This window comes from Juglans microcarpa x Juglans regia, chromosome 3S (genome assembly GCF_004785595.1).
Source record: "Juglans microcarpa x Juglans regia isolate MS1-56 chromosome 3S, Jm3101_v1.0, whole genome shotgun sequence".
NCBI classification, from domain to species: domain Eukaryota; kingdom Viridiplantae; phylum Streptophyta; class Magnoliopsida; order Fagales; family Juglandaceae; genus Juglans; species Juglans microcarpa x Juglans regia.
The window spans coordinates 16964905-16991595 of NC_054599.1; the positions used below are offsets into that span (position 1 = coordinate 16964905).

The 26691-nt window shown below is 38.2% G+C and overlaps 1 protein-coding gene and 1 long non-coding RNA gene across 2 annotated transcripts; both read left to right on the plus strand.

Annotated features, from left to right (window-relative positions):
* The first annotated feature begins 15040 nt into the window (after positions 1–15040).
* LOC121258733 (pantothenate kinase 1-like) lies at positions 15041–21772 on the plus strand. The gene is made up of 10 exons (XM_041160275.1): positions 15041–15442; positions 15785–15964; positions 17545–17591; positions 17742–17858; positions 18261–18380; positions 18513–18607; positions 18939–19032; positions 19256–19387; positions 20801–20913; positions 21192–21772. The coding sequence occupies exons 1-10, from the start codon at positions 15355–15357 to the stop codon at positions 21427–21429; spliced, it is 1224 nt and encodes a 407-aa protein (XP_041016209.1). The 5' UTR covers positions 15041–15354; the 3' UTR covers positions 21430–21772.
* Positions 21773–25775: 4003 nt separating this feature from the next.
* LOC121258029 lies at positions 25776–26691 on the plus strand. Its single transcript, XR_005939315.1, has 2 exons — positions 25776–26043; positions 26573–26691. It is a non-coding gene; the product is annotated as an uncharacterized LOC121258029 (long non-coding RNA).

A 26691-nucleotide genomic window follows, 5' to 3' on the forward strand; every position in this document is an offset into this window, starting at 1 on the left:
CCTTACACCACACACCTCCACCTAACCAACATGCGATTTGTTATTTTTGTCATTCTATTTAAATACATATATTTAAGCATTAAGAAAAAGATTGATAAAAATAACAAATCACATATGATTAGATGAATGTATGCGGTGTAAAACTTCCATGGAGAATTTCTCATGGCTAGTGATTGATCAACTAATCAACAAAAAATTAGAATGATTGTCTGGTTGTTCAATACTCTTTAGGTTACTCCCATTCGATTTGACATGTATAGGATATGAGTTCGAACTCGAATATGGATTTGTTTTAGATTATTAGTATTAATCACATATGGACTCCCAAGTAGGGAAGCCACCTCTAATTGCTCACTCCTATTTTTAATTCATAAAAAAGCTGTTAGTTGTGTAGAAAGGGAAAAATAACTCAACCACAAAAGAGAGAGACAATATTTAAGGGGTCCAATAATAAAGCCTGCATTTGTAACCAATTCGTTAAGGAAGAAATTGAGCATACAACCTAATTTCTCGAAAGCTTGCAATCTCGCATACTCTTACAATGCCTTTATCCACCTAAATACATTAAAAGAACCTCCAATTTCTTGAATCAAATCCCTTAAAAAATGATGTGGAAAAGCATTGTAGAAGCCTCTCTATACCCTACCTACCATTTAGAGAAGAGAATACAAACACGTACATAGAAATAAACACAGCCCACCATGGATTTGATTGTTCAAAAAAAAAAAAAAAAAAAAAAAAATACAGCCCCCCATGGGCTACATTAATGGTCTATGACCTTTATTATATAGCATATTCTCAGCTATTACCTTCCATTGAGAAAAATTAAGAAATTCAAAACAGAACTCATTCAGCTACAGAAGAATTATATAAAAATTGTATTACAAATAGACATGGTTTAATAAAATTCGTTAGATTTATTTTATAATAAAAGTAACTTTACAATTTGATGAACCGCATCAAGGTATATTAATTTATATGATTATTTTTGTGTAATATCTTTGTAGCTAAAATATTTTCAATTCAAAATTGTGATTTTATATTTCATGCAAACAACATCCACATTTTTTTATGGCAAGACGGCAAGAGAAGGATGCATGATTAAGGACAGATGTTGGATGTAAAAATGGGGCAGTAAGGTTGATACATATGGGAATGCTTCCAATATAACTATTGGTAGCGGCCTATCTACCTATGTTTTACGCACTAAAATTGGAACTTTCACTTTGATAGAAAGTCATCACTTTGATAAAAAGTCAAACTCCACTCTTAACTTTTTTTTTGGTGCAACTGCCAACCGAGTGGGATGTTTGGAGAATGAGTTGTGATAAAAATTTTACAAATAGTAGTAAGATGGTTTGTGAATAGTAATAATATGGTTTGAGTTAAGTATTTATTGTGCTTTGAGAAATGAGAGAGAAAAAGTTAAATAAAAAATATTATAAAGTTAAAATATTGTTAAAATATAATTTTTTAATATTATCTTCATTTTGAGATTTGAAAAAGTTGAATTATTTTTTACTTTTTATTTGAAAATTTGTGAAAGTTTGATTAGTTTAAAAAAGAAGTAACATTGGTGTTAAGAACAGTGTTTTGGATTTTGTACCGTACCAGCCGTCCGGCCGGTACAGGTACTATACCCGTTTCGTACCGGCCCAAATACCGGCCGGTACCGGCCTCAATTTCGGCTTGAACCGGCCTATATTTCGACCTGTGTTTTTTTTTTTTTTTTTTTTTTTTCCGTTTTTTCAAACTACAAGCTTATTTTTTGATCCACAATTCAGACTAGACTATTTATAATATATATATTTATATATAATTTATTTATATATAGACTATTATTTTGGAATAAAATTTATATATATATATATTTATATATATAATTTATTTATATATCGACTATCCCGAAACGCTATCGAAACGGTACTGGTACCGAAATATTTCGTTTCAGTGCCTTGACCGGTACGGCGTCCGGTACGGTATTCAAAACATTGGTTAAGAATGTGTTCCACTGCCAATCGAAACCCTATGCCTGCAACCAACAAAGATGGTGACCCAGTTTGCCTGATGTACCTCCGATGGCTAAGTCAATGATATGCAGAATAAGTTATCACCAAGATAGTGATTAGGACTAGTTGTTTCCTGAACATGTTGCTTGCTTCTTGTCTATAGGCGTAGGTGGTTATTGAAAGATACTAATGATGATCATCCCATTGGATCTTATCTTCATGTTCTTTTGATTTGATGCTCATCCCGAGAATGTTGGATTCATCCCAACTTCCTAGGTCAATTATCCATTCCAACTCATTTGGTGGTTATAAGATGGAGTCGTATGAGTCCTTAAGACTTCAACGACTTGATACTCACCATTCGTTGGGTCCGGCCTCCGTATTGGGCCCACTCCTTGTAAAGGGCAAAGCGAGTCCCTCCAATTATCCTGCTAATTTGCCTTGCGTGGGCGCAAGGGAATTAAATTGTTGACGATGCTACCTCGCTTGTCAGTTGACCTACCTCAAATGTGAACTATAACGTGGGTGGGAGTCTAGTGGGCTCCTAACTGATGCCCTTTTTAGGCGGGAGTCGAGTAAACACTTTGCTTGGCGATTCATTTTCCCAAGCCTCAGAGATTTCAAACATCAGTGACCTTTTTGTGACACGTGTCCCTTTTACTTAGCAAACCTCTCATTTTCGTTCCATCATCAGATCATGCCTCAGGCATTCTTGGAGGGTTCTCTTGTGCAGCCGTATCGTGTGGTAGATGGTTTTGGAGCCCGCAAGGGAGGAGTACCTAGATTTGACTGCCCAAGAGTTTCTTGCAGTTTACTCGATTAGAGGCTCCACGGGCAATATTTGCAGTTTTCGTACGCGCTCTAAATGCCTTATGCGATTTTCGAATCCCGCCATTCCAATGCTAAACAATGGCAAAAGAAGTTCCTTTTTGTTTTCAGCGACGGCTGGGAGTTCCTTGACCTTGAGGCCTCGAAGGGTGGATTCCCTGTCCGTGCCATCTGGCATAGAGTTCCTTATGAAAAAGTCATGGCAGTCTCTTTGTCGGACCGAGAACAAGCTCATGTCAACATGGTCCTTGCCTGGGTCGAGGAGAACGAAGACTCCATCTGAACCGAGGTCCTTTAACCCCCCACCAACATTGACGGCTTTTTGGCGATGCCCAACCGCTCGGGTGTGAGTGGTCGACTGTTTCTGACGAAGGCGGTGGCTCCTCTTAAGAAGAGACCTACCCCTTCTCCACCTAAAAAGATCAACAAACGTTCTCGCTCGACGCAGATTGCCGACAACAAGAGGAGGATTCCCCTTGTCGCAGGGATATTGGAGCGCCCTAGTTGCCTCCAACTTAGGGCCAAGGCAACAAAGTGCTGGAGCTGCCCTTGAGCCAGGGCTAAGGTGACGCCATGGTGAGTGCCAAGGCTTCTGTTTGTGCAGGCGACCATTCTTCACCGACTTCCCCTTCCGCCATCGTACAATCACCGACCCATGGGATCTCCCCTGGCCTTGACAATCATGACGATTTGATGGGTTAGGCGTTTAGTGACCTAGCCACCGCTTTTGACTTCAACCTCCCTTCTCAGAAGTTTGGCTTAGCCAACTCGCCTTCCTTCGAGTTTCCCACAATCTCTCCAACAAATTTGGTAGATGGCGGAGGAGTGGAGGAAATAGACATTTGCATGGCCTTCTCATTAGGCCTTTCCGCCTTGACACCCTTGGAAGTTACCTCACCAACGATCGACGAGGATCAAGGTCAGAATCAAGACCAAGGTGATCTAGCTGCCCCCGACCCCCAGAAGGATCATGGTGGGGGGGAAACAACTCTGAGCTTTCTTCCAACTACCATCTTTGGTGGTGAGACTTTGCCCATTGAGTTTGAAGCAAACGAGGAGCAAGTTTTCATCCCTTCTAATTTCGAACCTTCCTTCAAGGGTGATGGGGGAATCTTCCCATTGTGAGGAGGGTGTTTCCTTGCGGGTGAAGAGGCGAGGAGGAGTCCTTTCCAACTGATTCTATCATTGTGAAGCCCGTTCTCCCGTCGAGAAAGTTGGGCATGCTCTTAAGGGTGGGAGCTTTGCTGGCTTCACCGCTCCAGGTCTTTACCCTCTTGGGTCCCGTCACAATTTAGCACCAAGGGCTCAAGAGGATAGGCCCACAGGGCCCTCTCGCCCCATCAAAAGTGAACCTGTCGCGGACATGGTGGGTCAGTTGAGAGGTTTTCTTTCTTTGGTACGACTTATTCTTCTATTTTCTCCATTTTTTCTTTTTTTTTTTCCTTTTCGTTAAATGTTGAATGTTCGCTTACTATAGGGTGTGGATGACTTAGTCTCCTAGATTGTTGCTGATCGGGTTAATTTGGAATAAGAGGTTTAGTCAAGGCGCATGTTCCCCTTATGAGCGAAGAAGGAATTTGAAAAATGGAATGCTGAGAGGGCCGAGCTGGAGGTCGGCCTCGAGCAAGTCGACGGTTATGCCTATTTGCTGAGGGCAACATAGACATTCTTTGTGAGTAGGTGTTTAACCTTCAAAATGAGGGATTCTGCTCAGGCCTAAAATGGTTTCGAGCTGACATTGTTGAAGGCAAAGAGGGATTCTGCTCAGACCCAGTTGCCTAGTCTTCGGGAGGACTTGGCTTCGACTAAAAGGGAATTGACGACTGCTAAACAGCGCTGCTTTGAGTTTTCTAAAGCCGTTGTGACTACTAAAGATGGTCAACGGCGTGTTGGCCTTGAGCTTTCTGAAGCACAAAGGGCTTTGGAGGAGCTCTCCTAGAGGCATGTTGCGATGAAGAAAGACCGGGAATGGACAAAAGATAATTGGAAGAAACTGAATGACAACTTATTGCATCTCAACACGAAGGTCAAGAAGTGGGACCAACGAGTGTTGGATTTGACATCGGCTCTGGCCTCTTCACAGGAGGAGCTCATTTGTCTGTCCCCTCAGCTCACGGTGGTGAGGTCTGTCCACTACCGTGCTTTCGGTTACAGCTTCGAGGTTGGTGCTGACCTCAGGAAACTAAGTCTTCAGGCGTTCAAGCCTAAACCTGTTTCTACTTGTTCATCGACGCACTGGGGCATGACACCATGCTAGACACCTTTCCAGATACCCCATCTAAGGATGCTGGATCAGATCAGTTGTTCCCCCACCCTCTTAAAAATGTTTGTATCTGTTATCTTTTGTATTGTTATCTTAAAAATTAAATAATGTATGGATGCTTTTGTAGATTTTTGTATTACATGGACTCGTCCATGGACTTTTGTTGTTTTTGCCACTGTTTGGCTATTTGGTGCTTGTCTTGAGAGTGTTGAAAAATTTCTGTTTTGTGATCTCATCAATCCAATAAGTTTGGTTGTGTTGGTGACTGCGAGTATTTGCTTTCGCCTCTTGTGTTTGGAGGGTCGGGGGGTTGTCCGGCCTTCGTGCCTTATGGTTCATCGTAAGTCTTTAGGCTTCACATTTGGTGTTTAGAGGGTTGAGGGGTTTGGCATCCGCGCCCTATGGTTCACCGCAAGTCTTTGGACTCACACTTGGTGTTTGCGGGGTCGTCTGAGCTTCGCGTCCCATGGTTCATTGTGAGTCTTTGGACTCGCATTTAGTGTTTGGGGGGTCGTGGGGTCTGGCCTCTGAGCCTTATGGTTCGCCACAAGTTTTTGGACTCGCATTTGGTGTTTGGGGGTTGCGGGGTCTGTCCTCCGATCCCTATGGTTCACCATGAGTTTTTGGACTCACATTTGATGTTTGGGGGTTCGCGGGATCTGGCCTCAGTGCCCCATGGTTCACCAAAGTCTTTGGACTCGCATTTATTGTTTGGAGGGTCGTGTGCTCTAGCCTCCGCGCCCTATGGTTCACCGCGAGTCTTTGGACTTCGTATTTGGTAATTGGGGGGTTGCAGGGTCATCTTACCTCTGGGTCCATGGTTTACCATGAGTTTTGGGACTCATATTTGGTGTTTGGAGGGTTGTGGGGTTTGGCCTTAGTGCTTTATGGTTCACCACGAGTCTTTGGGCTCGCGTTAGGTGTTTGGAGGGCCGCAAGGTCTGGCCTCCACACCCTATGATTCACCGCGAGTTTTTGGATTTCGCATTTAGTGTTTGGAGGGTCGGGAGGTCGTTTGGCCTCTGTGCTGCTTGGTTCTTCTGAACACACCTTTGAGGAGAAAAGAATCACCTTTATTCATTATTCTTTAGCAAAAATACATAATCAAGTCTAAAATCTCTTCAGATGCTCCGCATTCCAGGGATGATATAGTTCGTTCCCTTGGTCATCCTTCAGGCGAGATGATCCTGGCTGCTAGTTGGTGATTACAATGTAGGGCCCTTCCCAAACGGGGCCAAGCTTTCCCTCATCTTTTGTCGTCACCCCAGTTTCTCTCAGTACTAGGTCGCCTGTCTTGAAGGTTTTGGGCCTGACCCTTTTCTTGAAATAGCATCCCGTCCATTAGCTTGTTCAAAAGAACCAACTGCATGGTTCTGTAAGCTTACAGTACCCTAGGAAGTTCTTCTACCCATTCTCTTTTTTTGTTTGTGAGTTTTTTCTTCAATATCCCTAGCAGGGCTTTGTTCGTGGCCTCTGTCTATCCATTTGCTTGAGGGTGTCTCGGGGATGAGTACTTGACCTGGATCCTTAGCTTTGTGCACCACTCCTAATAGTGCTCCGAGACAAACTGCTTCTCGTTGTCCAAGATGATGCTTAGGGGAATTCCAAATCGGCAGATGACCTTTTTCCATAGAAGTCTAGTGACGCCTCTCTCGGTGATAGTTGCCAAGGGCTCCGCCTCCTCCTACTTTGTGAAATAATCTACGGCAACGATTATGAACTTCACTCCTTCCCTCCCTAGTGGGAAGGGCCCCACAAGGTCGATTCCTCATTAGGCGAATGACCATGGGGTGGTAATGGAGGTTAACTCTTTTGGGGGCAATGTCGCACTGGAGCAAACACCTGGCACTTGATGCACTTTATAACAAACTCCTTGGCGTCCCTGAGGGCATTAGGCCAATAGTATCTCTCTCTTATAACCTTTCTGGCTAAGGCCTTCCGTCTGGAGTGACTCCTGCACACTAATTTGTGTATTTCTGCAAGGGCATATTGGGCTTCCTGGGGCGAGATGCATCTTTGTAATGGGGTGGTAAAGTCTTGTTTGTAAAGTATACCGTCCACCTTAGTAAACCGCACCACCCTCCTTCTGATTTTCCTTATCTCTCATTTTCCTTATCTCTCCTTTGTTGACTGGAAGTTCACTTGTATCCAAGTACTTCTTTATCTCCTTGGTCCAATCGGGCTCTCTTATCTCCACTCCATTAACTTCTCCTTAGACTGATAGAATCTCAATCACTTTCTTCTCCACTTCCCATGGAAGGATGGACTTGTCCATTCCTGAGGCTGCTCTTGCCAGTTTGTCTGCTACAACATTGTTTTCTCTGGGCATCTGCATAATATTCAAGTACAAGAATTTGTTGCGACTCCCCTAAACTTGGTTCATATACTTCTTCAGCTTTTTGCCTCTAGAGGCGTATGTTCCCACTACTTGATTGACGACTACTTGAGAATCAACCTTTATTTCAACCTCGGTAGCCCCCAGTGCCCTCGCAAGTGAAAGTCTTGCTATCAATGCTTCATATTCAGCTTCGTTATTGGTCATTTTGAACAGGAGTTTTGCCATGTAATGGTATTCTCGCCCTCCTTCATCTATTATATGGACCCCTATTCCCCTTTCGGCATGACAAGAAGAGTTGACGACAAAGATATGTCATGGTTTCCCAACAGGGGTAACTGCCACCTCCAAGGGGAAACCGCTAAATTCAGCAATGAAATATGCCAAAACCTTCCCCTTTATCGTGCCTCTTGGCATGTAGTCGATATCGAACTCATTGAGCTCGATCGACCAATTGACCAGTCTGCTTGAACTATTAGGTTTCTGCAATATCCTTATAAGGGGGTGCTCCATGAGTACTTTAATGGGATGGGCTTGGAAATACGATCGCAATCTTCTAGCGACTACCACTAAGGTGAAGCTAGCATCTCCATTCGTGGATATCGAGCCTCCGCGCCTTGTAATGCGCGACTGGTATAATATACTGGCGTTTGGACTCCTCCTTCTTCTTTGACCAGGGTCGCGGATATGGTGTGGGGTGACACTGCTAAATACAAGTGCATGATGTCTCTTGGCTCAGGCTGCTTTAACAATGGCGGGTTGGATAGAGCTTGCTTTAACTCTTGGATCGAGTGGTCACATTCCTCGTTTCATGGGTGCACCTTACATAGGACCCTGAAGAAGGGAAGACATTTATTCATGGATGTTGACACAAATCTGTTCAAAGGTGCTACCCTTCCCACCTGTCGTTGAGTCTCGCTTATTTTTTGTGGCGATTTCATGTTTATGATGGTGTCTATCTTTCCAATGTTGGCTTCAATCCGTCTCTCCTACACGATGAAACCTAAAAGCTTTCCTGAGTCCACTTCGAATACACATTTCTCCGAATTCAATTTCATTCGATACTGGTGGAGTACTGTGAAAGATTCCCTTAGGTCTATCAGGTGCTGGGCGTGCTCTTTTCTCTTTACTAGCAAGTCATTGACATATACCTCCATGGATTGCCTGATCTGCTTCTTGAACATTCGGTTTACCAATCTTTGATATGTTGCTCCAGCATTCTCTAAACCAAAAGGCATGACCTGGTAGCAGTAGAGCCCCTTATCTGTGATGAATGACGTCTTCTCTTTGTCTGCTAGGTTCATGCGAATCTGGTTGTACCCTAATTAGGCGTCCATAAAGCTTAGCACGCGGTGCCCTGCCATGGATTCAACAATAACATCGACTCATGGTAATGAGAAAATGTCTTTCGGGTAGGCTTTGTTCAAGTTCGTGAAGTCCACACACATTCTCCACTTCCCACTAGCTTTCTTAACCAAGACGACATTGGACAACCATTTGAGGTAGTAGGCTTCTCTGATGAAGCCTGCGGCGAGGAGGCAATCTACTTCTTCAACTATGTCTGCGTACTTCTCCATGCTATATGATCTCCTTTTTACTTTCTTACACGAGGGGTCGACACACAATTTGTGCTCGATGACTGTGTTGTCGATTCCAAGCATGTTTTCGTGACTCTATGCAAACACATCCCTGTGCTCAATTAGTAGCTGCTTCAAGGCTCCTCGAATGTTTGGGGGGAGGCGTGTCCGCACTCAAGTTATTGTGCCTGTTTGCCCTGGATATAACGTTACTAACTCTAATGGCTCCTTTACTTCTGCCTGTTGTATGCTTTGTTCATCCCGTGCCTCCACACCCCAATCAAGAAGAATTGGGGGTGCGAACATCAGATCCCTCTGACTTCAAATCATGTATGTAGCATTCTCAGGCTAGGGCTTGTTCGCCTCATATTTCTCCTACTCCTGCCTCTGTTGGAAACTTCATCTTGAGGTGGTGCGTGGATGTAATAGCCTTGAGGCTATTTAGGGTTGGCCACCCTAATATGACGTTGTAAGATGATGGGGCCTTAACTATCAAGAAGTCAGTCATCGTGGTGGTTGTGCATGCCCCTTTTCCCGTTGTGACAGACAGGTTTATGGCTCCTACTGGATGGTTCGTATCACCGGAGAATCCATTTAGAGGGGTGAGCGAGGGTCATAGCTTGTCAACGTCTATGCCCATTTTGACAAAAGCCTCCCAGAATAAGATGTCTGTGGAGATTTCGTTATCAATTAGAATTCACCTGGTGGTGTAGTTGGTGACTAGGAGAGTCACCACTAATGCGTCGTCGTGCGGGTATAAAACTCCCTCGAAATCTTCCTCCCAAAGGAGATTGTCATTGTGTGAGTGAGTTGTGGATGCTTGGGTGGCATGTTCATCACATAGATCTCCTTATTTCTCGCCCTATGGGCTATGCTCTTCTGCTAGAGTAAGAAGCGCCACCTCCAGCAAACCTGCTAGCTATGGTACAAATCTCTCCTAGAGGCGTGTCATCACGAATGTTACTTCTGCGAGGGGGGTCATGCCCATCTTCTCTTGTTGGTCGCCGCCTTTCTGGACTGTTGCTTTGCTGAGGATTGTGTTCTTGCTCTAGCTGCCGCTTTTACTTTTCACATTCGGTGACAATCCGTTCGAGCTCTCTTGTGCCTACCAATTCAGCGACCTTCATTTTCATTGTGGTGTAATCTTTTGTCCAGTGGATGTTTGTCTGATGATACTTGCAAAAGCGTTGTCCTGTCCTGGTCCAGATTGGTTCCCTTTTCAAAGAACTCTCTTTCTCATCTACGTTCAAGTTGTTATGGATGAGTCGGGTACCTTGGTCGTGTGGGGGCGTAGGTCTATCGCGCCTTCTTTCTTGGTGGTTTGGGCCAGTCTTCCTATCTCCAACCCTGTTCTTGTCATCCGACTCCATCTATCCTTTTCTTGGCTCAATGAGGGCTTGTAGGGTGTGCTCAGCTTTGATGAAATCGTCAGCTCTGTCCATGGATTCTCTCAAAGTTGATGGGGTCTTCCTCGCCAATTTGGCCATGAATGGACTCCTGGGCCATACGCTTCTTAGTAGGGCCGCCAATGTGATCTTTTCATCTTGGTCATTTATAGTCAAACTTTCCTTGTTGAATCATGTGAGATTCATTTTTAGGCTCTCCTCCTTTTTTTGCTTGATGGTCAAGAGGTATGCCACAGGTCGCTGACGCCTTCTGCTCTCCGTGAACTACATTAGGAATTGCTTGGCCAATTCCTCAAAACTGTCAATTGACCCAAGTCGTAGTGTTCCAAACCAACCTTTCACCACACCCTTTACCGTTAATGGAAAGCCTTGCAAGCTATCTTTCCATGAAAACCATGGAGAGTCATGTGTGTTTTAAAGTTTTCCTAGTGGTTGACGGGGTCTCGGGATCCATTGTACATCTCGATTTGTGGTACCTTGAATTTTGGTAGAAGTGGTATGGCCATCACTTCTGCACTAGAAGGTATGTTAGTGTGGTTCAACAATTGTTCGACTGAGAAAGAGCCTCTCATCTTGTTATCTCTTCGTGTTTGTCGATGAGGCTATGCAATTCGTCGTGCAGTTTTTACTTCTCTAATTCTTCGTCGTTTGTCCCTCCATTACTCAGTGCTTCTCTTTCTCTCTGCTCGTTATGGCTTGGTAGTGTAGCTTTATTGAGTTCAACGTTACGGCGTTTCAGCTCTTCATTCTCCCGTCGTAAGTCCTCCATGGTTTCCATAACCTTTCGTAATTTCTCCTCGGTTTCCGTTAGTCGAGCCTCCATGTCAGCAGTCGTCGTTTGAGAGCGTGCAGTGGTTGGCATATGGAAATCACGATGGTGTCCGATGAGAAACTGAATGATACCTTCAAAATCCCACAAATGGTGCCATTGTTAAGAACATGTTCCATTGCCAATCGAAACCCTCTGCCCTTAACCAACAAAGATGGTGGCCCGGTGTACCTGATGCACCTCCGATGCCTAAGTCAGTGATATGCAGAATAAGTTATCACCAAGATAGTGATCAAGACCAATTGTTACCTGAACTGTTGCCTGCTTCTTATATATATAGGTGTAGCATTGGTAGTAGTTGAAAGATACTAATGATGATCATCCCATTAGATCTTATCTTCATGTTCTTTTGGTTTGAAGCTCATCCTAGGAATGTTGGATTCATCCCAACTTCCTGGGTCAATTAGCTATTCCAACTCATTTGGTGGTTACAAGATGGAGTCATATGAGTCCTTATGACTTCAATGACTTGATCCTCACCATTCATTGGGTTGGGCCTCTATATTAGACCCGCTTCTTATCAAGGGCTAAGCGAGTCCCTCCAATTAGTTTGAAAGTGTTCGAATTTGAATGATGTTTGGAAAGGAGATGAAATGAGATAGGATGAGATGTGATAAGATATGTTTCCAAACATCCCTTAGTTAACACGTTAGTTAAACTCTCATTGATTTCAACTCTCAACTCAAGAACTTCAAGCACGTAGTAATATTGAATCACAATGTCCTGTGTTCTTATTTGATATGCCGGAGTCTCAGCCAAGCAAATTGTACCCAAATAGTCACAAAATAAATCCATTTGAATGGAAACCAATCTCATCCATATAACCTTAACCCACACCACTTCTTTGCAAGATTGTATCGATGAGTAATACTAGGAACAAGCTCCAAATGCACAAATTTTACGCAAGTATTTTATATAAAAATGGATCACACCAAGAGAAAATGAATTTTTTCACACTTTCTATGATGAAGTCTACTTTTTTATAGAAGATCTGCATGAGACTAGGACAATTAAAGTTTGTATATATCTTTATTCTTCCATAAATAGCATGTACTCAACTTCAATTAAGGACAATGCAAGTTTGATGTCCAATTAATTGGACCATTTCTATAATTAGTAATGGAAAATGATAAAGTTACTACTAACTAGCAATTTGTATACAACTATGTAATAAAATAATATTATTTTAAATTTAATTTTGACTTTTACTTTTGATTTGATGTGTTTAAATATAATAAGAATATTATTATATTTAAAGTGGTTATAAGTTGTGAATGAGTTGTTGGGTTTTGTTACTCATCACTCTCACATTCCATACATCACATTTTTTTAATTTTTTTAATTCTTCCTAAACTAATTAAATTCATCTACTCATCATCCATACACCATACATTTAGTAAGAGAGAAAAATAAAAAAATATATATATGGTATGTGGTGTGTGAAAATGATGAGTAGATGAAGTCGTCGACAACCAAAGCCTAATTCAAGATTGGATAGACCATTGGCAAGTTTTAGGCATTACTCTGTCGTGAATATGATTCTATCATATAGTTTAAATGATCATTAGTAATCTTACAAGTGTAAAATCAAAGTTCATTAGTTCTTTTTAATCTCTCCCATGTTGTAAAATTAAAGAGAAATAATAAAAAAAATTCGAAAATCGCAATATGTAAAACTAGTTATTTGAGAGGTCAATATTATTCATCTCAAATTTTCTATGTTACAAATAATCTTCGAGATTTTATACGATAAATATTTCCTACAATTTCCCAAACTAAATACTTTTTGTAATTGGTAAAGAGATAAAACATGGTATGTAAAACCACTATATTTTATGTCAGGGTTTAAAGTATTCACATTCAGCAATTAATGAAATGAAATCCCACACTATCAAGTCTATCTCTCATAAATTGAAAAAAGAGTAATGCTACGTACAGTCTCTAAATGGGGACTGCAATGCAAGCCTAAGTAATTTTATTTTTAAAATTTTTTAAAATCACAAAAATATCCCTCATAAAATGATATTTTTTCTCATTTAATGAAGGATCTATACATACAATCTCTAAGTGAGGACTACAAATAGAATTTTTCTTGAAAAGATAATTTAGATAAAAAAACTATAGAAGATGTCAACAACTCAATACAACTAAAGCACTAGCATTAACTTAGCCAAATCCCAATGCAATGTAAAAATTGGCTAAGATGTCTAAAAAATATTCTACATTGGCTTAGCCATAATCAATCAAGATGGATTTATGTTACAGTTGTCCAACAAATTAATATGTAAAGAAATATAGCTTTAGGCAAAACATTTTTAAATGTAATTTTCTCTCTCTCTCTCTTTTTTTTTTTTTTTTATCCAATGCCATCTTCAACGTGGGATGAAAAAATAACAAAAATTTAATAAAAAGAATAAGTTAGCCAACGTTATTCATTTTGATTGATATTAGGATGCTCTTTTTAACTCAAATTCGGCTAAATAATAATGTTTGGTATTTAAAAGAGTTTATGGTAGTAGCTAAAAGGATTTGGTGGAGAAGAAATTGCTTTGTATTTAACAAAGAATTTAATCATCATAATTCTTTGGTTAAGGAGGCCAAGCACATGATCTTAGAACTGCTTAGCAAGGAAGAGCTGAGAATTGGCAACAGAGTCATACCAGTGTGCTCATCAGCAGAGGTTTGGTCACCACCTTCTTCCAACTGGTACAAAATCAACTGGGATGGGGCTATTGACAAGCTCAAAGGTTTGATTGGCATTGGCATGTGTTAGGGACTGCGAGGGTCTGATTGTTGCCAATTTGAGGCTTAATAAACAATTGTTTCTTGATCCATTATTAGCTGAGTCTTATGGTGCATTGCAGGCAGTTAAATTTGGTCTTTGACAGGTGGTCATCAAAGGGGACTCAATGCAGGTTACAAATGATCTTAAGGTCACTGCATAGGCTTGGTCCAGTGCAAGCATATTTGTGAGTGAGGCTAGAGTTTTATTATGACGTTATGCTAAATGTGAGATTTCTCGTGTTAGGAGAAATGATAATATCATAGCACACTTGTTAGTAAAAAATTCTGATTTCATTGTAACAATGGAGGAGGCTCCTCCATGTATCTAATCTTTAATTTAATGAAATGTGAGAAGATATTTCCTTTAAAAAAAAATAATAATGTTTGGTACAAATTCCGAATATACAAATCTTTTGTAAAAATGTAGGCAAGCTACATCAAGAAAAATAAAATTTTTGCATTTTTCTATAAAAGACTTGCGCGTGACTACTTCACTCTATATATTATTTCCTTTATGTTAAAATCAAATCAATGTTAATGCTCTTATAAAATAATGGGTGCGGCTATTATGCCGCTCCATGTTGACCGCTGGGCTTACCGCTCAGTGTAATTTTTTTTTTTTTTTTTACACATTTTTTTAATATATTTAAATATTTTTAAAAAAATAAAAAAATATATCAATACACTTAAAAAAAAACTTTTGCCAAATGGTCAAATAAAGTTGTCACAATAAGTGAGCAAAATAATGTTTCTCAAAAATAATTTGTATAAATTTTAAATAGGCAAAGTTCATAAAAACTCTTGTAATAAAGTAAATTTTATTAAAAAAAAATTATTCTTTATTAATGACACTTTTTATAAAAGACCTATATCAAGCTTGCCTATTTGAAGTTGTACCTAAACTATTAATATGCACCGTTAAAGCTTCGGCAGCTACAAGCCTACAATTTGACTTGAAACAGTTAGGTGTCAGTGATTTTAAATAAGTGGTGGTCGGTAGTTGGAACTCTCTGATTCCCGTCACCCCAACTACTGCCTCGCGAATTGTGTCAGCCGGAACGAACTCGCAAGCAAGCAGCCAGCCCCACGCCAATGCGACTTTGGACTTTGGAGTTTGGATAGGACTGGACCCCCCAGGTTAATTATGATGTTTGTATCTTCAACTAAGTTTTCGACGCCGAAAACGTTTATATAATGCTAGGTTCATGCCTTTGGTTGCGGAGAAAGCGAGGAGGGTTTAGGTACAGAGCTCTCCTCAATATTCATTAGTCGCTTGGAAATTCTTTACGGAGTCGATAGCAACGGACGGAGAGAGCGAGAAAAATGGATCATCGAGAGGTTGGAATTACAGGAAAATCGGACCCAAACCTGCTCGACGGTCATATATCTCACTTGGCTCTGGATATCGGAGGTGATTTTCTTTCTTTCTTTTTTCCCCTTTCTTTATGTTTTTTTGGGTGTCTGAATTTCTGCTAATTCCCATGAATTCGTTGTTCTTCCGAGTGATTGTTTTCGTAGTTGAGGAATTTTCACACTTTGCCTACATACCCGGTATGTATGCATGTATTTGATCTACTCTTGGCTCTGAATTTAGTCGTCGTCCCCGCATTTGCGAACCTGCTTTTTAGTAGTGTGACTGCCTTTTGATTATCTCTATTCCAGTTGTGAATTGTGAAAATCAATTTGTCACTGCAATTTATATGTTCGTCAAAATGTTCTGTCTTCACAATAACATTTGGTGTATGTTGGGCAGGATCTCTCATTAAATTGGTGTATTTCTCAACAAATGATGACGTTGATGTTGTTGATAAGGCGGAGAGGTCGGGAAAGGAGAGTCTGGGTAAAGGGAGGTTCCACTTTGCGAACTTTGAAACTAGCAAGATCAATGATTGCTTAGAGTTTATACAAACCAAGCAGCTTCATCTTGGGGTATGTGTGCACTTGCCTGATTTAGATAAGTGATCAAACGCGCGTTACATTTGGAATCATGTTGAAAGAAGAGCATTGTGATAATGCACACTAAAAATGAGCCTGACTGAACCAATCATGGGAAGGCTTAATATCAGTGGGGCTAAATATCCTGCTTGACCTGAGTTTGAGTATGGTCTAGTTTAAAATATTTCTTTCAAGCTTGTTCTGGATATGTTTGATTGAGCTCAAGCTTGTTCATTGCCCGACAAAGCTGATCGAATCATCCTAATACATCATTGAATGGCTATCAGAATCTCGCAATCATAATTTTAACTGAGGCAACTTACGTGTTACAATTTACACTAAACCTGAAGGAAGTCTCAAATCCATTGTGTGTCAATGGTTATAGTGTAAACTTCAGGAAAATCTCTTTGGAAATTTCTTTCATCTATCTAAACTGGTCATGTTGTGATATACATGTCTCTGGTGTTGCTCTAGCTTTGCATATAAAAGTTGTTGGCATCGAACTAGAACTTAATCTTTGATAGGTAAGAAGCTCCTTTATAAAACCAAATCCTACACTCTTCAACGTGGATTCAATGCGCTTTAACAGCCACAGGCTGCTGTCAATTCAGTTTTTATATAAGTCCTACAAGATGTAGGTAGCACCTCCATTTTCATCATAAGTTTTGCTTGACGTTTAGCCTGTTATAATATTCTGATTTTCATTGAAATAAATTGCTTTAAGGCTGTGTTTGTTTTGGCTAAAAATATTTTCCAGGAAAATGTTCTCATCTTTTTATGCGTTTGACAAGGGTAGAAAATCGAAGCCAACAGAAAATGTTAGGTTGGTCAGCACAAAAAGGGTCTCCGGGCGTTAGAATGACTTAACCCTCTAAAGAGGCATAAGTCATTTGTCGAATGCCGTCTCCTCGTGTCCAAATCTTATGACTAGATTATTCTACCATTCTAGAACAGCCCTACCACCTCCACTCGTTGACAAGACTGCTCCACCAACGCAACCCCTTGCCAACCGCCATTGATGTGCCTACACAACCCCATGTCCTGCTGCAACAACCACACTCTTGCCATGGAATCTGACTTTGACTCGAATTCTTCCTCCCCCTTCATCACACTCTCCCACTTGTTTGATTTCAAATGCTCCATCAGGCATCAACTCCCACTGCCCGTAGACCCGATTCATTCTTCACTAATTCGAGTAAACTCAGATCCCATCTTGACTTATCTCTGTCTCTACTGGAATTGAAGGTTCAATAGTTTTGTGATGGTCTCAGAAAAAAAGGGTAGCACAATGATTTTGGGGGGTAATTAGTCTGTATTAACTTACATATCAACCAAACGCCCCAAAATATTTTTGGAGCCTTTTGTTTTCCCTACCAAACCATGGGAAACGATAGATGTTCTCTGAAAACATTGAAATAAACATAGGCCTAAGTAGGCATTCATTTTATGCAAGATATTTTCCCAATCATTCCAATATAAATGCAGATACTAAAATTTAAGGTCATTTTTCCTTTAAGTTGATTTCAGATGCACTTTTAGTCCTCCCATGTTTCTGATACTTATTGTCACTCTTGTTAGGGTGCCGGCACCTTGAAGCTCCTCCAACTGACACGACCATAATTAAGGTAAAGCAAAATAGCACATGTACTTCCTGTGCAGAAGAAAAAAATGTTGGTGGATTTGTAGAGAATGCAATGAGAAACTTGGTTTTGTCATTTTATGGCATATACTTCTGAAATATGCAAACGTAATAACTACTTACCATCTGTGAGAAGGCCACAGGCGGTGGTTCATACAAGTATGCAGATCTCTTCATAGAAAAGCTTGGCATTTGTCTTGACAAGGAGGATGAAATGGACTGTCTTGTTGCGGGAGCTAACTTTTTACTTAAGGTGGGACCCTTATACCACAACAAAATTTGGTAGAAACAGCTTATTATCTTTCTTTTAAAAGTGAAGCACTCATTGGACCTCAGCCTTTTGCCCTCCCTTAATCTTGATTACCGTTGTTCTGATTCTCCTTAAATACACACCATGTTTTGGCAAGTCCTTGAATACACACCCCCACACACATTTGCATCAATCGAACTAGTATCTGTTTGGTGGAAGGTGAGAGAGTTAAGAACTAGTTTTATAGTGTCAAATACCTTTGTGACGAGTATACAACCATGATTGATACAAAAACTGTCTCTTTTCATTTCGTAAACCAAGTAATTCATTGCATCTGTTTCCTTGTTTGCCTTAGCAACATATCGTGCTGATAGTTTCAACTGGCACATATATTCGTTTGTGTAGGCAGTCCATCAAGAAGCATTTACATATATGCATGGACAGAAGGAATTTGTGCAGATTGACCATAATGATTTGTACCCCTACCTCCTAGTTAATATTGGGTCTGGTGTCAGCATGCTCAAGGTATTTTTGTCATATTCTTCACTCCAGTTGCTGTATTAGTATTATATCCTCAAAAAATGTTTTTGAACTGTTGTTTGATTGTAAACATTTGTATCCATATTCCTTTTTAATTTCTGTTTTTTATTTATATAGGTGGATGGAGAGGGGAAGTTTGAGCGAGTGAGCGGAACAAATGTTGGCGGTGGAACTTTTTGGGGTTTGGGAAGGCTCTTAACGAATTGTAAGAGGTAATTGATGTCTCTACTTATTATGGTATGATGATCTTCTTACATGTATTTTCTAACTCATGAACCCCTAGGGGTTGGCTCAAGTGTAATAACCTTAGTCTTGGGGATATGCTCCCCCCAAGTCTAAGGTTCGAACCTTGGGTGTAAACAATTTTTAACGGTCACGTCCCATTGGTGAGAAGTCAATGACTTACCTGATCCATGTGATGTGGGCGAGTTACATGGGTCTGGGTTTTAAGAGGCATGTTTAGATGGTCTTTGGGATTTCTTGTAATAACAAAAATATATTTTATAACTCACGGACCAGAGATTCTTTTTTTTTTTTTTCCAGTTTTGATGAGTTGCTGGAATTAAGTCATAAGGGAAATAATAGAGTGATAGACATGCTTGTCGGGGACATCTATGGAGGAATGGACTATTCAAAGGTGAATATTCTTGATAGACTGGTCTTTGCTTTAATTTAGGTGTCGAGAGCTTGCTGGTTTTTGTGTTCGCGTACCTTGAGTTGAAGTTTTCATGTGAATTGGTCGTAATTTTGACAGAAGATGCTCATTGTTCCTTTTCTTCCATAGTTCCATGTTAATTTTCCCTCTGATGATTGCAAACTTCACTGTATCTCTATCCCCCTCCCCCTTTTAATGTTAACAGGTTGGCCTTTCATCAACAACTATTGCTTCTAGCTTTGGCAAGGCAATTTCTGATAATAAAGAGCTTGCAGATTACAGGCCCGAAGATATCTCCCGGTCCCTCTTAAGAATGATTTCGAATAACATTGGACAGGTCAGTTGAAGTTGGACAGGTTTCTGGCTTTCCACAAATTGGATATACATGGTGAAGTAGCAACTGTGTTTGTCTTTGTGGGAAAAATGAAGTTTAAGACTTACCATTTTGTTGTATTCAGAGTTTGGAGATCCATTGGGATCAACCCTTGACTTATTTTATTTTATTAAGCTGTTTAAATCCTAGGCAGTAATTGGTCATCACTCCTGGCCAGTTGGTATTGTTCCTTCTGTTGAAGAAGCTTGGTAGCCAACTAAAATACCAAACAAACCAAGATTTACTATAGAAACGGATATTAATCTAGTTCTTGGAGTGAAAAGCTGAACTCTCAAAGTAACCTACGCAGTAATGAACAATCCAGTCAAATGAGCTATTTAAATTAATACTCTGTCTAGTGAGGTAGAGCAATTTATGATTTGTAATTCCTTTTCAAACCTTGTAATCATCTCATTGATTAATATTGTCGTTATGGGTATTTCATTCCTTATTTTGGCATTTATTTCTTGCTTATTATATTTATGATACCTATAAAAAAAATTATATTTATTAGTTTCTCCATATTTATTTTTTCTTTGCTTGTCAACTTTGATTTCTTTTACATACTGCACAATAGTACATTGTGGCCTATCACATAATATGTGACAAAAGCTAGATAGCAGCTGTCATTGTTGATACTTTCTGGGTACATTGGGACATACCAGAATATATTTTATGATGCTTCTGTTCTTCCATATCCAACTTCCTTCTTACAGTAATCCTCTAGTGTTTTATTTCGAACTTTTCTATAGCGTCTTTTCTTACTGGCAAGGTTCAAACCCTTGCATTCGGGTTGTGCGTAGACTACTCTATAACTATTGATAATAATCTGTTGGGCTTCACGTGCACAGGTTCAACCCTGCTGTCGATGAGTCCTTTTAATAATATTGAAAAAGGACTCATACTTAATGACATTGAAGTGTACAGAAAATCATAGGATGGTATCATGCGTCTTTGTCGAGCCTTTCCTTTAATGGTTGGGAGAAGCCTTCCCTTATCTATACTTCTCATAATTAAAAAAACCCTTGGCCTTCCCAACCCTTTTACATATTTTACCTGTTTCATTTATGACCTACTAGAAAGGTCTAGTTTAGGTTCTGGTATCCTTTGCAATACCTAGAGGTGCAAAAAACTTATTAACACTTTTTCCCCGTTAGCCAGGCATCCCCGAAAATGAAATATGTCATCCTTGTTTTTTTTTTTTTTTTTTTTTTTTTTTTTGGGGTCCGAAAGACATTCATAACTTATTTTCTGTCTTAGAAATTCTGTTTTGCATTTTATGTAGTCTTATTTAATTCCTTTCAAAAGCTATTTTCATTCTGTAAAACATCTAGTGACTGTCGTAATGTTTCTTATGTTTCACTGTTTTACTGTCAGATCTCTTACTTGAATGCTCTCCGATTTGGACTCAAGAGGATATTTTTTGGAGGTTTTTTTATTCGGGGTCATGCTTATACCATGGACACAATATCCGTTGCAGTTCACTTCTGGTAATCATGACACTTTGTGTTCTTGGTCATACTTGGCACGCATCATTCTTCCATGTTTTCAACTGAAACCATTCGCCACCCCCCCCCCCCCCCCAAAACCCGGGAAAACAAAATAATAGTTGTATCAATGATAAAGATAATGGTTGAGTTCATATTTGGGTGACGGTTCCTCAGGAACTTTATGACGTTCGATGCCTTAATTGTTGTTCTGTTTCAATTATTTCTATATTTCCCAGAGGCTTTCAATTAAAAAAGGTCAGTGCTTTCTCTCTTTTCAGGTCTAAAGGAGAGGCTAAAGCAATGTTTTTGCGGCATGAAGGATTTCTTGGAGCATTGGGTGCCTTCATGAGCTATGGAAAACATGGTTTTGATGACTTGATGTTCCATCAGTTAATTCAGTCTGCTTCCCTTGCAGGAGATAAGATTGGTAGCCCGCCAAACTGGAAATCGAGTGAAAATGAAAGTATAGAATGTAGTATCTATGCGTCTGAGAGTTTGCAGCTTAGAAGAAAATGAAAGTATAGACGGTAGTGGCTATGCATCTTAGAATATGTTGTTGGTTTCTCCTTTTGGGCTTAGATACCAGAAGCTAGACAAAGCCACTCTTGGTTCCCTGCATGCTCTCTGAGTCTCTCAGCATGTCAAAGAGTGGAAACTTCTGTTATAGGTGTAACATAGGGAGAAAAATATTGTAGGAAAAATATATGAACGACAAAATTGAGGGGGCAGAGAGAGAAAGCAACAAGTGAACAAGATCACTTCCCTAGTTGTTTATGTATAATCTTAGGCTTTGTGGGATTCTGTATCTCCTCATATTGTAACTTTTATTATTTAATAAAGACGGTATCTTTTGCTATAAGGTAATGCCCTCTTGGGACCAAAATGAGGCGAAGCGTCAGGACAGATATGGCCAAAGAAAGAGGTGACAGAAGTCTAGACATTTTATGTAATGTATGAAATCAATTTTGTAAAAGGACTTGTATTTTTAATTAAATGAATTCCGCCGCAAAACTTTTTTTTAGATTGATAAAGTAGATTTCAAATTTTAACTATGGAATTTTTTATATCCTGGAAGGAAAGAAAAAAGTTTTAAAAAGTTGAATAATTATTGTCTCGTTTTCTAAAATTATTTTCTAAAATCCCAACCAACAGGGTGGTATCATTCTAGAGCAGGCAAAACTCCTTTTATGTATAGAAATGGAAATCTAAAGGGTCAGACCTTACAAAAAGACCAAGCCTTCACCTACAAGAAACGGAAAAGATAGATAGACATCTGATATGCTCAACTGGGCAGCCTTGGATTACACCCGACAACATCCAACAAATACATTCTAATAGCAAACCACACCCAGCAGATGGAATCATACCTCCTCACATCAGGACATGTGGAAACAGCCCAGCAATGAACCGATCAAATAGACCAAATAAAGACAATATCAACAACTGGAAACCCTGCAAATAGCCAACCTAAAGCAAAACCACTGCACACCAATTCACCATGATATAGAGATAATTATTACACAAACTTTTGCACAATTCTGTAATAAAATATTATCTTTTTTTTAATTCAAACCCATTCACTGCACGAGACCGCATCTGCAGCAGAGCACCTCAGAGAATGCAATAACCTGGCCAAGTATACCTTTCCAGAAAAGATAACATCAACAAGAACAAACCTACACTTGGCCCCAAGTCTCAGTTTTCTATTACACGTTCACAGTTCCTTTGAACATCGATGACCAAAACTTTGAATAACGAGATGATATGAAATGGTTTTAAATGAGTTGAATAAAATATTATTAGTATATTATTTTTTAATATTATTATTAGTTTAAAAATTGAAAAACTTAAATTATTTATTATATTTTGTATGAAAATTTAAAAAAATATAATAATAAAATAAAATAAATTGAGATGAGATGATTTTTGTATCCGATACCTTAACTTCCTTTCTAACCACACCCTTTTCTTTATAGCCAATCAAATGGCGCAGTTTCTTCCTGCAAAGGGGTTACAAGATTATACATGAATCTTTTGGACGAAGGTTATCTTTCAAATTACATTAGAGTTTAAAGGGTTTCGTACATCTCATGCTAAAAGCATATTATACGCAATGATAGCGCCAGTTATCCAGGTTGTATTGGCAATCTGTCAGTATGCTGTACGTCTTACGATCAGATACATCCAAATCTAAAAGTTTTCTCACCAGAGTAATTGCTGCTAGATCCTTGTGAGACTCTCGGTCGACCAAAAATACATGTAAAATAGTAGTGACATTACATACTTGGTGGTAGTCTTTCATAATAGTTGCGACTGCAATTTTAGATCCGCAGTTTTGCTATTTCAAATCAAGATTTTCAAATGGAAAGAAAATAAAAGTAACTGAATGGTATTTTTCTACATAAAAATTACAAGTCTCTTCTGAAGAAATATATCCACGATTCTCGTAACAGAGAATTGGGCCCAAATAAGAGTTACTTTGGTGTGCATCTAAGAAACATAACAAGTAAATATAAAGGATCCATTAATCCAAAAGGGTTCAGTAGACCATAAAACTAATGGACCGAAGTCCTTACAACAATTATTCACGATGTCAAACTATAATAAAAGATAACTGAGGCCCATGTTCCAGCCCATGAAGTAGCGCAGCTAAGGGTCCGTGTACTTCAACCTCATAAATGGATTACATTTGAATTTGGATGTTGAATTGAGTTGAGTTGAGTTAAGTTGAGATGATAAGATATTATTAAAATATTATTTTTTAATATTATTATTATTTTAAGATTTAAAAAAATTAAATTATTTATTATATTTTATGTTAAATTTAAAAATATTATAATAATAAATTAAAATAAGTTGAGATGAATTTAGATTCCAAACGAAATTTTTATCTCGACTCACTTGTATCTTGGCATTGGCTTCATCAAAGTTATCTCTAACATTTGATGAAAAGTATATGATTTCTATAAATTCAAAACTTTCTTATCCATAACTCCACATTGAATTAGCTATTGAATTCATCAAAATAATAATATAATATTATTTTTTTAATAAAAATATTTTTATTTTTTTTTATATTTTACAATTACATTAATTATATGTTAATTAATAATTTAATTTGATTTTTACATTATTATTACAAGACGGTTAGAGATTAAATTTGAATAAAAAAGATTTTTAGAGATTAAAAGTGAATAAAAAATAGATTTGATGAGTGAATAGTAACCCTTCAAGTTTGAACAAAATCTATTCATTTACTGTAGCTCAAAGTTTGATATTTATATCTTTGACTAATTTAATATAATCTTATTTTAATAAAATTTATCAAATTTTATATTTAATTAAATTTTTAATAAAGCTAATACCAATACTCTTATCTCGTCTTCTCAACAATCCTAAGCCTTCTCTTACTAGGTTCAGGTTGACCCCATGGTAGTCGCCGTCGTCAGTGGCCTCAATTTTCAACACTCATATATGGAACCGTTTCACTTCCCAAGTACCGATTCACTACTTCAACTGTCACTCTCGCGAGTTAGGAGACAGAGAGTGAAAGCAACGTATCCAAAGATTCTCATTGCGTCTGAACTTTGAATTGAATTGAATTAAGATAATAAAATAATATTTTTTAATATTATTATTTTAAAATTTAAAATAATTAAATTTTTTATTATATTTTATATTAAAATTTTAAAAAATTATAATAATAAATTAAAATGAATTGAAATGAATTTGATAATCATACACACCAAGTTTATTTTTTCACTCTTAAGTTTTCAGTTTTATCATTAGGGATTAAGTTTATGGTTTTTTTTTTTCATTTGAATTCCGTTAGAAAGAAAATCTAACATAAATAAAATAGAAGAATGTGGTTGTAATATTTTTAACACACAAAACCATTTCTTAAAATTAAAGCAAATTCAAAATTTTCTCTAAAAAATAAAGGCAATACGCCTGGATTTACAACTGAAGCACAATCTGGAGAGAACTTAGGGTGCATTATTTTATATATAAAATTGCTATAATTACAATAATATTTTATAAAAATAAATTTATATAAATTGATGTGATTTTATATAATATATAAATAATTTTATAATATAATATATTATATAAATCACTCAATTTATAAATTTAATTTTATAAAACAACTTTAAATACTTTACATTTGATTATATTTATATATAGCACTGACAAGCTCGCCGCTTGGGTTCTGCACATGGGAGGTGGTCGACATTTTTTTTTTCATAATTTAATATTTTAGTTTTATATTTTTAAGATTTTAAAGTCATTTAATTTTTTAAAGAGTGGTGTTATTCTACCGCCTGAGTTACACCACTCCATTTGACCGTTAGGTCATTTCGACATTTTTTTCTTATTTTTTTTTTTATTTTTTTAATATATTTAAATATTTTTTTAAAATAAAAAATACATCAATATATTAAAAATTATTTTTTTAATCATTAAATAAAAAAATTAAAACAAAAATTAAATACATAAAAAATCAAAATAAATATATAAAATAAAAGGATAAACTAACATTTTCCTTATCTAAAATCTATTATATTGTACCTAGCCAGTCTTTAGTTTATCAGTAATGATGGTAACAACCCGGAATTCCGTATCAGATTTCTGACAGATTGTCTCATGGAAATTTGAGGTTGGGACTAAATTGGAATAAAAAAAAAACATATACATACTTGAGGACCAAATTGAGAAAGGAAAAGTCTAAACGCAGGCACAATTCAGGCCTCCCCGTAGATAACATCTTACGTGGAAACAAAACGCATAGTTTTGAAGTAAATAAAACGGTGCGTTTTGTTTCCACTTATATGGCCTCTTGCGTGAACCAAAACACAGCGTTTTTCATTTCTTCTTCTTCGATCCGGCTCCCTCCCAAGAACTCTCTGCTCTCTCCAAGGTGATTTCGAATCCTTCTTCATTTCTCCCCGTACTCATCGTTGCTCCTCTTCGTTTCTCGATTTTTCTTCCCCTTTCTTATTCTTCGTTTCTCCTTTCAGGAATCGCTCCCCTGCCCGATCTCTCTCCCAAACCTAAACCTAACCCTAACGCACCTGTGCGACGCCGAGGAAGATTCGCACTCCAGCTATCCACCAAGCGGCGCCATCCTAGGTTACTTTCCTAACCCTATATACGTGTATATAACCATTAAATGTCACCAAAATAAGCTAGTTATACTTATTCGTTTCTCCTTATGATTTCGTTTTGCTTTATGTCATATTTGTTCATAATGCATAACTAGCGAATTATTTTTAGTTCTAATTGTTGTTTCGCTCTTAGCCCTAAATCATTGTATGTGTTTTTATAGTTTTCCGATAATAATTCTCTCTATTGGTTGTCTTGGTTTCATAATTGAGAGGTGGATCTATGCTTTACCTATAGGGAGGCAATCTTCACATTAGTCTCGTAGGAAGCATATATTTCATTATTTTTGTTACTAAATTATGTCATTGGCTAAGTCTTTTATCATATTTTAACAATTTTAACAATCTAGTGTTGTCTTTTTGTTAGTTGTAGTTGCTAGTGTCAGAAATTTATATGCTGCCAAGATTTTTGTTATTTGAGCTTCTCATCTTAGTTGAATTGATTTTCATATCTTTCTTTTGTGTCATAAGTTGTATATGTTTATGTTCTTATGCAGAGGATACTTATGTTACCTAGTTTTCAATATCATTTGATGGTTACCATATCTAAGTCCCCTTAATCGAGTAAAGGTACTTCCCACGGGACTTATGTTTTTGTAGTTATTTTCTAACTTTC

What these genes read in the sequence shown, in the direction of transcription:
- LOC121258733 (XM_041160275.1), top strand. Translation starts at nt 15,355, where the DNA reads ATGGATCATCGAGAGGTTGGAATTACAGGAAAATCGGACCCAAACCTG. An exon ending in GCAGCTTCATCTTGGGGTAT is followed by an intron (nt 15,965 to 17,544) that starts GTGTGCACTTGC and finishes CACTCTTGTTAG; the next exon opens with GGTGCCGGCACCTTGAAGCT. An exon ending in CTGACACGACCATAATTAAG is followed by an intron (nt 17,592 to 17,741) that starts GTAAAGCAAAAT and finishes ATCTGTGAGAAG; the next exon opens with GCCACAGGCGGTGGTTCATA.